At 44.3% G+C, this 14846-nt stretch overlaps 1 protein-coding gene across 1 annotated transcript in view; it reads left to right on the forward strand.

Moving 5' to 3' along the window:
* Positions 1–3589: 3589 nt before the first annotated feature.
* LOC105479479 (beta-1,3-glucuronyltransferase 2) overlaps positions 3590–14846 on the forward strand; it is a 69385-nt gene continuing 58128 nt past the window's right edge. The window contains exon 1 of the mRNA XM_011737466.3: positions 3590–4814. Within this exon, the coding sequence (XP_011735768.1) occupies positions 4224–4814 (591 nt within the window). The 5' untranslated portion in view covers positions 3590–4223. The remainder of the gene's footprint in view (positions 4815–14846) is intronic.

Genomic DNA, 14846 nt, shown 5'->3' on the forward strand with positions numbered 1-14846 from the left:
ACTGATTATATGATATGTTTTTTGTTAACTCCCCAAATGGGATTTTTTTTACCTTTGTTTATTTGAGAACAACAACTGAATGCTGAAATGCAATGGCTGATGCCAGCAATCTAAGGCTTCATTAGTACAGATGAAGCAATGCTCACTTTGCTACACAAATAATTAGAGAGATTAAATGAAAATAAACACTGAGAGGATATGCAGACGCTCCAAAGTTAGATAATTATTTTAATTACTCTAGTGACTTCCAGCAACCTTCATTATCAGCCACAGATCAAGCTTAAATTGTTTTATGTAAGAATATCATAAGCTATATGGAAAAGTACTATAGCTTACTTAGTGATTATGCTTCATAAAAATGACATTTTCTCCAAGCTCCCATTTAAAGGAGTTGTTTCCATTCCAGCTCCTGATAGACTTGTGACATATTTTTAAAGTAAGTTTTTGCACTTAAAAATGTTTTGCCCTGGTTTTCTACTTCAAATGGACATCCTTAATAATAACTTTTGTATCTTATATCTTTGCTCAGATTTAATCATGAGAGATTCGGGGCCACATATTGAGTGGCTTAATGCAAAACAATATAGCATATTCAGCCATTTGAAATAAATGTCACTTGGAATGTCATCCTTATTGCATGACAAGCTATACCTTGTATTTGGGGTAAATTGATTTCTTCTTTGTTCCCCTCCCTACACCAACTTGGGAAGACCCTAACATACACTCTAGGAATCATCTTCACCATAAGCAGAGGTACTATTTAGAAGCATTATCAGTCCTGTTTAGATTTAATTTTATATTCATTTGATAACAATGATCCATCAAGATCTCTTGTGTTAAGGTGTTCTTTTGAGGAAGGGTTATCTGTATTTAAATATCATTTATTGACTGCCTGTGTAATAATAACTCTTCTTCAAAGTACCCAACATATACCATTTAATCCTTGCAAGACTCCCATGGAGTATGTATTATTAACCCCATTTTCCAGATGAGGAAACAGGTTCACTGATTTTCTAAAGTTGCACAGTAGAAAGTATCCCAGATGGGACTCAAACCCAGGTCTGCCTGACTCCAAGAACCATGAAGCTCCCCAACAGATGACTGAATGAAGTCAACCTGGGTACAAATGCTAAGGGTAATAGAAAAAATGAAGTGACAGTTTGTGATGTGCTAATTAAGTGTTGTGTTTTATGACACCCATGAATTCTGGGCATGAGCTAAAGTCTCAAACTGCAAATTCGATTGAGTTTGAAAGTGGTTTGGGCTAGGCACAATGGCTCATATCTGTAATCCCAACACTTTGGGAGGCCAAGGCAGGAGGACTGCTTGAGCCCAGGAGTTCAAGACCCTCTTGGGTAACAGGAGACCCCAGTCTACAAAAACTAAAATGAAAAAATTAGCAGGGTGTAGCAGCTTATATCTGTAGTTCCAGCTACTCAAAAAACTGAGGCAGGACGATTGCTTGAGCCCAGGACGTTGAGACTGAAGTGAACTGTGTTCAAGTCACTGCACCCCAGCATTGGCATTGAAGAGAGACTCTGTCTGTCTGTCTGTCTGTCTCTCTCTCTCTCTCTCACACACACACACACAGACAGTGTTTCATCTCTGAATAGCCCTGGTTCCTGAAGAGGATGCAATAGGAAATAGGTTTTATGGCCTAGTTGGACCAACCAAAAGTTCCCCACTAACAAAGGTTAGTGAAGTTTTTAGTACAATTCAGAAACCACTTGAGTTTTACTCCAGCAAACACAGGTCATTTTAACCAAATTTAAAATTTCCAACAGGATGAACCAGACTTCAGTAACCTAGGGGAGAGGGGTGCACTGCTTTCTAAGAAAAACCTTTTCTTAAAGGGAAGCCTTGACTTCCTTCCTCTTCCCCATCCTGGCATGATGCTGGCGCAGAATACATTTCCAAAGTTGTGTTATATTCAGAGGCACATTAGGCTATTCGAGAATATGGGAAGAGGTCTAATGGCTTCGTTGTTTCCTGTGTTTAGAATGCACTAATCTGCAGAGCTTAATGTATGAGTTGTGGATAGCACAGGGAAGTTGGGACAGAAGGCAAGCTCTAGCGAGTTGTTGGGGTGGCTGGGTGTTAGTCTGAAATTTCACTCTCAGGTTTCAGAATCTGAAGAAGTAGTTAGGGAAATTCACAGATGAGCCAATGCCTTTTAACAGGTGGGGGGTTCAGGACTGGGAGAAGAGGAGCTGTCAGAAAAGCTGGAGAGCCATTCGCCCCAGAGCTCTCAGTTGCACCAGAACGCAAAGTCGGAGAGAGGTTTATCTGTGAACAAGCCTGAGAAGGGCAGACAACCCAGACAAGATGGGCTCAGAAATTATTTATCATAGGCTAGGGCAGAAGAGTCTGGAGCTTTCCTTCTGCTTTGCAAGCACTTCCCTGGGACCTGCCTGGGAAGCACAGCCCTTCTTCCCGGTAAGTTACAGAAGGTCAGGCACTCAGCTAGTAGACCGGCTGGACTTTTTAGGCAAAAAGTGTCTAAACTAAGTGCCAAGTGCTTACTTGGGGTCTTCCAGACCCCTATCATGGTACCTATGGTATCTATTAGTCATGGTACCCTCTGTTTGATTTTAATGGCACCATCTTTCTATCTAGGAAGGCCAACCCGGCCCGGCTGTGTCGGGTGGGATTTCTGCAGGCCATGCAGTGAGGACGCCACTTGCTATAGATACACGCAGGAGACCCACATTCTATTTCCACTATGCCACTTGCCACTGACCTCAGAAAAATTATTTTAAACCCTAAACCTCAGCTTCCTCATCCTGAAAATGAAGGCGATTCTACTTCCTAGGCCTTCTTGGCAGGAGCCTTGGGAGGGTTGAACGGAATAATTCCGGTGACAGCGAAGAACTGGGAGGGACCCTGACTCCAAATTACCGAAGAAAAATAGTTAAACATGCTCAGCTGGAGTTTTAGGAACCGCCCCCGCCCCCCCCCCCACCCCCCCATGATCAAACTGCAGTCAGGCAGCAGCCCTCCGAATTGATTCTTTCTTATGGACTATCTCACAAGCCAAACACCTATGTGCTGCACCCCTGCATCTCCGTGGGCTTCTACTGATGTCTGCCTTGCAGTGAAAGCGCTTTTTGTTGCCGCTGTTCGATACACACCAGCACATCAACGCGGCAGCTGGGAGCAGGAGGAGGGATCCCTTCGCTTTCTCCCCTCCTTTCACTCGGAACCCTAGGAATCAGCACCAAAGCGCGTAGCCGGGCAAGTTTCCGCACGTGAATGGATTTTCCTGGCTTATCTCCAAAGACCTTGCGGTATTTCACAAAGCTAAAGAGAGGTGAACGAGCATCACCCTCTCCCGGAGGTCGTGCAGCCCCACGGGGTCGCTCCTCCCGCTCCTCCACCCTCGGTGCAGCGGCTGCCTCCCGAGCTTGCTCGCGGGGCCGTTAGCGCCAGACCCGGCGGAGGGCCGGGGGGCCCCTCCCCGCCTCCCTCTCGCAGCCCCTATCCGCCAGTAGCAGCGCTGCTGTCTTCCCACAGGAGGACTTGGGAGGACGCTGGAGTCTGCAGCGCCCCCGCCCCCTCGCTTTTTCTTTCTTTCCTTGGTTTGGGATCTTGCTGCTGGATCCGGGAGAGGTTCTGAGAAGACAAGAGCGAGGGACTGAGCGCAGGCTTCCGCTGCGGCGCGCGAACACAGCCGGGGCCACAACCCCCAGCGTCTCCTCCCGCTCCTCGCCACCCCGGCGGGAATGTGAGGAAGGAAAGCCCCCAGCGCCGCCGCCCGCTCTCGAAGGCGTCCCAGAGAGCATCCTGGGGGCCCGCCGCTGGAGCCCCTGTCCCCGCAGCACCGCGGGACTGGAGCGGCGAGGTGCGCCGGGTGCCGCTTCTCGGCTCCCACTCTTCGGAAAGAGCGCGGTGGGGATCAGCGCTTTCCCCGCACTCGGCACAACTCTGGGACCGGCGGCGCGCGGCTGGACTGAGTCCCGTTTCCCGCCAGCTCACCCGGAGTCGGGAGCAGCCCCTGCACGCTCGCCTGCACCCCTTATCGCTCTAGCTTGCCCGAACCTGCCGCTCCTCCACGCCCAGGTAGTGAGCCCCGCGGCTTCAGGTCTCTGCAGCGCCCTCGGCCCCATGGACAGCGCACCCGTCACCACTTCCTAAGTGCTGGCTCCGCCGCCGTCCAAGCTGCGCACTGGGGTCCCTCGGCTCGCCCTTCTCTGGTGTGTCCGCGAGGCCGAGGAGTGTGCACCATGAAGTCCGTCCTGTTCACCCGCTTCTTCATCCTCCTGCCCTGGATCCTAATTGTCATCATCATGCTCGACGTGGACACGCGCAAGCCGGCGCCTCCCCTCACCCCGCGACCCTACTTCTCTCCCTACGCGGTGGGCCGCGGGGGTGCCCGACTCCCGCTCCGCAGGGGCGGCCCGGCTCACGGGACCCAAAAGCGCAACCAGTCTCGGCCGCAGCCTCAGCCGGAGCCGCAGCTGCCCACCATCTATGCCATCACGCCCACCTACAGCCGCCCGGTGCAGAAAGCGGAGCTGACCCGCCTGGCCAACACGTTCCGCCAGGTGGCGCAGCTGCACTGGATCCTGGTGGAGGACGCGGCGGCGCGCAGCGAGCTGGTGAGCCGCTTTCTGGCGCGGGCCGGGCTGCCCAGCACGCACCTGCACGTGCCCACGCCGCGGCGCTATAAGCGGCCCGGGCTGCCGCGCGCCACTGAGCAGCGCAACGCGGGCCTCGCCTGGCTGCGCCAGAGGCACCAGCACCAGCGCGCGCAGCCTGGCGTGCTCTTCTTCGCTGACGACGACAACACCTATAGTCTGGAGCTCTTCCAGGAGGTAGAGGCCAGCCCGCCCCACTGGGTGGGCGAGGGCGCGGGTGGGGGACGCCCGGGCCGGCCAGGCTGCAGCCACACGCCCCTTGCACTCCGGGTGCACTTTTGAGTTCTCAGTTCTCCATACGCGCATTCGGGGCACCAAGCGGAGCCGCTCCTTGCTGGCACTCCGCAGCCTCCGCTGGCCGTGGGTGTGGAAGGGGTGTGTGTGAGAGGATCACTGTGGCTCAAGGGGCGGGAGTCTTCTCTGGCTTTTCTGTGTGTGTGTGGAGTGGGGGGGCGGGGGTGGTGGTCAAGAGAATAGCACAGGTGTGAGGCGCGGGAATGATTTCCAGGGGCCGGGCTCCTGCCGACCTGAGGATGGAACCTAGACCTGCAGGCGCTGGCTGCGAGAGGAGATCAGGGAGGGACCTGCACCGTAGGGGGTGGCGGCGGGGCGGCGGGGAGCGGGTAGGCGTGGTGTTACTCGAGGCCTTTCAGTGCCTACAGGTGTGATTCTCAGTCTAGGACCATGTAGGGAGAAAGGTGGAGATAGCCTAGAGAGAAATTTCACTATTGCCGCCCACTGGCACGGAAATGGTTGGTAGAAGAAACACTGATTTCTGTGGCGGTCCCTCCTCTCTTTCCCACACCTCACAAAAGTCTTTTCTGACCCTCCAGATTACATTTGTGTTTTTTTGTTTTGTTTTGTTTTGTTTGCAAGAAAATCCTTTCTGGAAAATAAACTGTTCTGCCCTGTGGTTATGTCTTTTTTGCAGCCCAAGGTAATCATCTGGGCTGCCTGGTCCCTTTTCACGCCCTTTCTCTAAGGCCTCTTTTTGGCGAGTTAGCCAGGACGCATTTGGCGGGGCCTTTTGCCTCGTCCTGGTGCTCTCTGTGAGGTCCTGAGTGCAGCCCGGCTCCCTGCTGTTGAAATGGCCCCCGAGTTCCCTGCGGGCGCACACACAACCCCAGCAGGCACAGGGTTAGAACAGGTGTTCTTCCTTGAGGCTGGTATCTTGCGGTGTGTGTGTGTGCAGCCTGCAAATGAGACTGAGTGGCATGGGTTTTGTCAGTTTTCTTCTCTCTACGCAATTACAGCCAAAGAAAATATTCTTGATTGATTTGACGCCCTGTGAGACTGTTGCCTTCCTCCACCTGAAATTTCTTGACGTCCTGCTCCGGAGAGACTCCCCCTGCCCCCCGCCCCAATTCCTCTTCTCCCAGGTAAACTGGACATTGGGAAAGTACTATGTGTGAGTTGGACACTGAACTCCTAAAATAATCTGTGTGTCTGGTCATCAGATACCCTAACTGCTCCCCACACTTTCATCCTCATCTCTGGTTTGCTTTCTTAACCTCAGGGCAGAACTATTCTGTACTCTTCCAGTTTAATTTTTCTTTGTGGCTTTAAAAAAAAAATTCTTAAAGGTAATTGCCGCCTTCATTTCTATTCATCCTCTCTTTCATGAATAAAAGGCACAGTAATTGTTCTTCTTCTTTTCTTTTCCATCCTTTCACTGTAGAGGACTTTCTTTCCTTGTTTCTCCAGATGAATAAATAAGCTTGGCATTGTATAGTATGGTCCTTACTCAACCCAAGATTAGAGATACCATCTGACGTTTTTAATTGGTCTTTTAATCCTGCTTCAGCGCTCCCCCCTCCAAAAAAATAAAAGGGGCTTGCGTCTGAAGTGAAGACTGTACATTTCAATGCACCATAATTTTTAAACTGCAAGGTCTTTTTTTTTTCTTCTACAACTTGGAAGTTGCCTCGTCTGTGAAAATATGTGGTCTTATTGAAATAAAATAGTGCACGTTACTGTTAATGAATATTGTAGGAGGCTACATTGTGAAGGAGGAATGATTCAGTTTATTCTGAGCTTCTAGCCTCTTGGTGTGAGGTGTTAGAAGAGTTGGCACATGCAGGCAGTGAAATGATTCAGGACACAGCCTTCCTTTGATGCTTCCCAAGCTGAAAGGAGGGCTTGTTGGTGGGGGATATTAAGCATCAGGAGAAAATTCCAGTAGGTTTTTCATTAGTCCATATGGGGGAAAATATAAAATGAGGTGAGAGTAAGGAGGAAAAATAGTATTGTCAGAGAGGACATTATAAAGGAAAACACACAAAACTTTCAAGACACTAAACTTTTGTACAATTGGAAGTAATGCAATAATCAAAATAAGAGCATATGCAACATTTTTTAATGTTGAGGTGCCACATATACAAAATATACAACAGGTTTGTTGTTTTTGTTGTCATTTTAAGCATAATAGGCATGACATACTTAGAATTTAAGTCTTCTAGCTCCTTGGAGATCACTCCTAGACAGTAATTTTATGACTAGTACCTTTCTCTACCATTCCCCCACCAGCAATGTTTTTGGACAGATTAGGGCTCTGTTTGACATGTATGTATGCTAATACATTCAGTTTTCTTTCTTTTCTTTCTTTTTTTTTTTTTTTTTTTTTTTTTTTTTTTTTTTTTGAGATGGAATCTCGCTTTGTCTCCCAGGCTGGAGTGCAGTGACACAATCTCGGCTCACTGCAAGCTCTGCCTCCCAGGTTCACACCATTCTCCTGCCTCAGCCTCCCTAGTAGCTGGTACTACAGGCGCCCGCCACCACGCCCGGCTAATTTTTGTATTTTTAGTAGAGACGGGGTTTCACGTGTTAGCCAGGATGGTCTCGATCTCCTGACCTCGTGATCCGCCCGCCTCGGCCTCCCAAAGTGCTGGGATTACAGGCGTGAGCCACCGCGCCCAGCCAGTTTTCTTTATTATAACCTTTTGCGTGCATGGCAAGCATTAATGAACTCATTAGGCTAGTGGAATTTATGAATTATTAGTCTTGGGCATTTTCCAGAATTTGGAAACCCTTAGGTTTATTAATGAGACAGCCTACCATACACCCATTCTCAGATTAATGAGTCCGTGTAAATTATAGTTTAGACATTGTTCTCTGGAGAAAAGGTAGGACCGGATAAAACATTGAAAATCTGCAGCTCCTTGGGGGAAAGCAGAGATGCTGATTAGGAATGCTATAGGGCTGAGGCATATATCTCAGCCCTTTATACTGTGCATGCACACCAATTAGTTTTTAAGTAATTCACAGTACTTAAGGAAAGAATACCCCAAGTCAGGTTTCATCTTTTATTCATGGTGCTTCCAATTTCCATGGTTGATGTTAAAGTGGATAAGATAAAAGGAGGAAAATGAACCAGGTACAAATTAGCTCCCTAAGTATTGGCTGCAAATGAAGGAAAGCAAAGGATGAAAGGTCTCCAAATTAAATTAAAGACGCAACAGGCAATCTGTGTTCAATTATTTCTCCCTGGTAACTGGAATGGTGCTTTGTCATCTCATACAGCTAACTAATTTTCAGCCTTTCCTTTCAACTGAGCTGCACCGCCAGGAAAGAAATATTTGCATTGAACACTCTTATGTTAACAGCCAAATCCATTTGCAAATGAAGTTTCAGTGTGAATCTTAGCCACAGAAATGGGGCTGTTCATTGGAGAAGGAGGTGGTAGGGTTTTTCAGGTTTCAAATATCTCAACAGCTACTCCTTTTCTTCCTGTGGCATTGATGGGGTTTTGCACCGTGGATCACAGGTAATCCTGCCTCCCTGTGCATCCTATCGATCTATCTCTCTGGAAAAGCTTATTTGCAAAAGATTTAAGCTGCTTTAATAAAAGCCACAACTACAGATAAATGTGACTTTATTTTTAGTCATGTTTTCAATAACACTATTGATCAGGTTTCTGTTTTTCACCAGAAAACCTTCAAAGCTTTCTTAAATTTAAAATAGATGCTTTTCAGGTGAAGTTGATTTCGCCTCTGGAAATCAATTGAATTGAAACCTTAAAAAAAAAAAAAGTAACGCTTTCCAAGCAAGAGAAAAAAAACTTTAGAAATTTTGAATTTAATGAAATAAGACTGGAAGACAGTCTGGCTCTCAGACACTTAAGGGGTTGTCAAAGGAGTCAGTGACAGATTACATCTAGAAGATGTTTCTGGAAAGCGATGAACTAAAGAAGCCCCTTGTTTGAATCTTTTGTTAGCTGCTATTAAGCTATTTGTGTACTAGGCAGGTAAAGGAGTTTTGAGGTTTAATTCTGTCTTGCTTTTTTTCAGAAGCATTTGTGTGCTTTCCCTCTTTACCTGCTGCTTATTGGAGTCATAATCTGAAGGATATATGAGTTGATAATATTTGGCCCTTTTCCCCCTGAATAGTACTTCTATTTATGTTTCCTGAAAGGAAACATGAGATTTACCTTTTACCCTTGGTACATTTACTTTATGTAGGGTAATTCTTTTTAAAGTGAAGGAACCTAGAAGATTTTCTTGGATGGAACATTAAAAGACCATTTTACCTGAAATGTGCCCCTTGTATTTTATTTCTCTCCCTCTGAAAGCTATTAAGAGTCATGCCATAGGTCTGATAAAATGTGAGAATTTTATAGAAATGTGTATATGAAACTACAGCCAGTTTTCTTAGGCTATAAATGTTAGATTTTCTTTACTCTCCCTGGGTGTACAGTAGTATTTGAATTATGGTTCATTTTTTATAAGAGTTTTCTTTGGAGACCAGCAGTTTTCATTTGGATGTTGATATTTTAATGGGCCAGAAATAACAATTTGGGCCTAAAGATGTTCTCCCTTCTGCCTCTTCCTATTGTCTTTTTCCATCATTCTTCATCTGTCAACCTACTTTTCACTGATGATTCTGTCTCGTGAGTAGACATACAAACATGTTTGGATTATTGCTTGGTGCAATGAATGTTGTGTCTTTTAAACACTTAGGCTGTTGTTGCTTCTTAGAAACCGTAGTGGGTGGCTCCCTTTCTGCTGTCTACTCCCCTTGCCTCTAAATTACAAGCTGGTAAATTTTCTCTTGTGTGAACAGTAATGGAATAGTAATTGCTTTTAAGGCATGCTGCAAAAGCAAAATAGAAAAACCAAAGTCAATGGTCTTATTTATTAACTGTTTCAGGTGGTATTAAAGTAGTGGTAGGTTTTTTGTTGTCATTATTTTTTTGCACAGAATTCAGTATTGTACAGATATGTCTGTTTAAATGTTTTGGACTCTGGAATATTTAGCCTGTGTAAGTTAACACATATATATTTGATTCACAGTGCTTGTGAAGCATGAAATTTAAGTTTTGCATGGAGCTCAAATTCTCCCACCAAAATACAAATAAAATTGTTATACCAGTACATAGATAAATACGTAGGTAGGTTTAGAATAGATCTCCAAAGCACAGAAATAAAACTAAGATAATTTGTTGTTCATGCCTGGTAATTTTTGCACACAATTTTAAATAAATGTTAATACCCTTTATCGTGGATATAAGCAAAATATAGTTGACATAAATTGAGCATTTACTATAGGCAAGGAAGTAGCCTTAGGCTTTTTCGTGTATTATTTAATCCTCATAACACCCTGAGCTAGGTAATAGTACTGTCTCTGTTTGTTTTTTTAATACTGATGCTAATAATTAGTTATGGACCCAGTCCCTTGGTGAGTACAGAGGACTTAAACAAATGCAACCTGACTGTAATATAGTTGTTTACCTCTGAGCTATATAACCAGTATCCCCATTTTTAACAGAAGCATTAGGAAGTAACTTGAAAATGTCATATAGCTGTTACGTGGCAGAGACATGATTTTGAACCCAAGTGCCCTGGTTCTGGCACCTGCATTGTTGACTGTCCTGAAACTCATGTCATTTAACACAGTCACATGAAAATATGTCATTATTATAATAAGTAAAGCACCTGATTAGCAGGAGCCTTGTGATATTATTACTGTCTTCTGCCATCCTTGAATTCAGGTCTTTCTTCTTGGTTATATCAACTTTTAGCTTTCTCTTTTGACTTTTGGTGACTTTTTTCCTTTTTGTTGTTTAAATTGAAAAATTTGTATGTTAATACATTTGTTGTGTAGACTATAATGTTTTGATATAGGTATACATTGTGGAATTACTAAAGCTAATTAATATATTCATTACCTTACAAATTTATCATTTTTGTGTGTGTGGTGAAAACATTTAAAATCTACTCAGCGATTTGCAGGTGTACAATACATTGTTAATAACTATAGTCACCAATTTGTGGTGCAGTTGATCTTCTAAATTTATTCTTCCTCACTGAAAATTTGTATCCTTTGACCAAACATTTCCCCAATTCCTGCCCCTACCTTTTTTCCCCTGGTAATATTTGGTCTTGTGAAAATTTTATCTCATCTCTCACTATCTCTAATTTATAGACCATTTGATATTTAGATTTTATATTTAGATAAAAACTGCCAGGTTAGTATATAAACTGTAGTCTTTTATTTTTTAAACTATGTATTGTTGTGAATAAGAATTAATAACTTCTATAGATATTAAAATTAAGTTTTTCCTCATTTGCTCTGTGTACATCAACAACTCTGTCTCCTAGGCGAGTATCGTGTCAGGGCAGGCAGAACTGAAAGGAAGAATAATTTTCAGGATAGAATGGGAGAAAATACAGAATTATGGGAAGCAGGCTCAGGAGTTTATTGTTGAAACGGAGGAGAGGAGCTGGGGGCCTGAGCCAATTTGCGCTGAAGCTAATGTGACTGAGGCAGCTCCTTCTGGGAACAGAGATGTGCTTGGAGGAGCCTTGGTTCTCACCAGTGTACCCCTTATGTTGGCTGCGGTTCATTTGACTGCTCACTTGTTGGTAGAAGTTTTGTTAATTTTCTTGTCCGATTTCTTCTGAGATGAGGAATTTCCTTGGATAAAAAAACAAAGTAAATCATTGGTTGAGACTTTTTGCATGTTAAAAAAAATCAAACAAGAAAACTTGGAAGTGGCTTTGCTGAAGAGGACAGCCATGTTCTCTACCAGAAGTCAGATTGGGTCTTTTTCCTAAAACAACTAAAAATGCAGTAGTTTGTTTACTTTTTAAAATCCGTCTCCTCCACCTGTGGAAAGAGAACTTTAAACACTATGTATGTTACATGCTGAATCTAAGGCTGTTGTTCCTTCAGCTTGAACTGCAGATATTCCTAAATTGTACCTGCATCCCTAGTGAAAGCTGAGTGTGCTAAATGCTGACCATTCTCCATTAACTGAGATTTCAGTTATCTAAGAGAATCGTATCTTAGCAGTACTAGTGTATTACTCTGGAAGATTCCTTCTACCTACCTGAGCTCAAACTTCACCCTATGCAGAAGATGTTTTAATATAATGAGTCAGTAGGCCTTCTCTACTACTAACAAATATTAATTGAGCACCTACTGTGTACAAGGCACTGTGCTTAATTAAGGCAGGGAGTATTTCAGCTCACCGAAACAAGAGCATCTCAGTCCTTACAGATTGATTCTCTGGACTATGCATGGTACCTTCAGTGCCTGTTGAGAGAAATGCACGTGTCTGGGAGTGTAAAGCAGAGGTCCCTAATGGAGTTGTTGACTGTAGGAGTAATTGTGGAGGAAGTGACATTTGAGCTGAGAAGTAAAGGACAACAGGGTGATAAGTGATAGTGGGTGATAAGACGGGGATGAAAGAGCCCTCCAGAGAGAGGAAGCCATGTTTGTGAACTTGAGAAAATGGAATACATGGAATACTCAGAGACCTGAAGGATGTTCTTGATGGCAAAAGGCTGGGTGATGAGAAGCTGAGGTGGAGAAATAGGCAGCCACTTTTCCGTCTTCTGCATGTCCAAGTGCGGTTCTCATCTTTGAGAGAAACTGTCCTAGAAAGAACTCTTCAGGTTCTCTGTATTTGGAAGTGGCATCTAAATCATGCCCATTAGAATCTTCTTCCTGGATACTATCGTGTCTTTATGTAAACTTGTGAATTTGAAAGTATACATAGCAGTGTAAGGAGCATGCTTTCCTTTTTATTTTTTTGCATCTGGTTTTCAGAATGCCCATTAGGCAAATTTTTGGACTTTAACTTTTTCAATTAGACCTTGGATAAGGTGGGGAGTAAATTGATAGGAAAACTGTAGATAAGTATTTGTCCATCTAGTTGTACCAAACAATTGGTAATGTAGACTTTTGTAGATCCTTTAAGAGTACCTGATATCACATTAAATAGTATGATACCTGAATACGTATTTCAGTTGTTTCTCCCACTAGAATACCAAGGTAGGAATTTTCTTTTGTTTACTGTTGTATCTGTAGTGTCCAGAGCGGTGCCTGGCATGTAGTGAACGCTCACTAAATATTTTTTGAATGAATGAATTATAAGGCACTCCAAAGCTGAAGGAAGTTATTATAAACAGAGTTTAATCCCAGAAAGGAGTCCTGCACAGAGATTGTCAATCAAATCATAGTTTTGAAGTCTGTGTTGTGTGTCTAAGATTATATTGAACCTTTTAAATAGAAACTGGAAGATAAATGTGGTCCCTACTCTGATTCTAAGAGCTTTTATGCTAGAAGTAAAGAGAATGTCATGAGTATTTATTTATATAGCAAGGCATTACCACCAACAGCCATTAAAAGGGGGAGGTTTGTCAAGGTGGTTGTGAGTCAGTTGAGTATTTGGCCTCTTCACACACATGAGAGACTGGAGGCTGGTGGGGAGCTCACATAGGCGTAACAGCCCATGTTCAAATCCAGCTTCACTACTTAGTGTTTGCATTACATTGGCAAGGGTTGGCTGCCTCAAGTGATTGTTTTAAGTACTATAGGCAAGTAATAAATACTAGTTCTTTTTGCCTTGTTCTCTCCACTATGGGTGACTGCCCTAATTGAGGGTATACCAGATAACTGCACTGTCTTGTGTGGTTTGTTAAATGCCTCTAAATGCTCTGCTCCTGACATCTGGACTATGTTTCTAGAGGCCTGGGGAGAGGAGGAGGTAAAGATACTTGACTTTCCCAAATTAGTCTGTACCCAAGTGGAACTACATAAATTGGGTACCTTAATTACACCATTGGGTGTTACTAGAGTGATTAGAGGGACAAGAGTTAAGTAGGGCTTGTCTACAAAGAGTCCTGGGAGGAAGTGAGATGTGCGAGAACTAAAAGCATCTAAAGGACATTTTAGACGGAGAGGAGGTGAAGGGCGTTTTCCTGTGGGTTCTGACTTCTGATGCTAACTCCTAACTGAAAGCTAGGAAGTTGGCTTACATGTAGCTCAGAGCAGAATGCTAACCCAGCTCACTGTAACCTGTGCCTCCTGAGTACAAGCAATTCCCCTGCTCCAGCCTCCTGAATAGCTGGGATTACAGGTGCAAGCCACCATGCCCGACTAATTTTTGTATTTTTAGTAAAGACGAGCTTTCAACATGTTGGCCAGGTTGGTCTCAAACTCCTGACCTCAGGTGACCCACCCCACCTCGATCTCCCAAAGTGCTGGGATTACAGGTGTGAGCCACTGTGCCTGGCCCTAGGTGTGGTTTTTAATTACCATGTAACCCCAGGCCCAGTGTGGACCTAGGGCATAGTTACTATATGATACAGTGATTATCACTGGCACAAATGAATGAATCAAAGAGGTAGTATGTCACAAAGGAGAGAGCAGCTTAATTGGAAGGAATGAAATAGATTTTTTTAAAAGCACATGATTAGAAGCAATAGTTTAAGGTCATTTCCTGGGGTGGGAAGGTTAGGAGTATTCTTCTGTCCAGCACCTATTGGAGGAGGTGGAAAGGATCCCAGATGCCAGCCTTCTCTGTGTCCATCCTTCTCCCAGCCTTGCCTGGGGACACTGAGCTGCTCGCTGGGCTTTGAATGACTGATGCTTTTTGGGAAGCCCCATAAGCTTGTTTCTCTTTTTCAAACATTGCTTAAGTTTTCAGAAATAAAAACATTCTAAAGCTTATTTAGTGCTAGAATGAGGAAAATATAGGAGAGAGGGTGTGTGTGTGTGTGGCTGTGTGTGTGTGTGTGTGTGATTTTACCTACCTGTGTGGTTGCCTCCTCCTTGCCTGTGAATGCAGTGACTGCTTTCCTTGTTCCTTCACAGACCCTGCACCCTCCATTTCAATTTCTGGCAAGAATTGTGGCCAGACCCAGGGGTCTGATGCAGTGGTCCCCAACATTTTCTGGTCACATAATTTCTAAACGAATTCTGTGA

The sequence above is a fragment of the Macaca nemestrina genome, chromosome 5 (assembly GCF_043159975.1).
Source record: "Macaca nemestrina isolate mMacNem1 chromosome 5, mMacNem.hap1, whole genome shotgun sequence".
Classification (NCBI taxonomy): domain Eukaryota; kingdom Metazoa; phylum Chordata; class Mammalia; order Primates; family Cercopithecidae; genus Macaca; species Macaca nemestrina.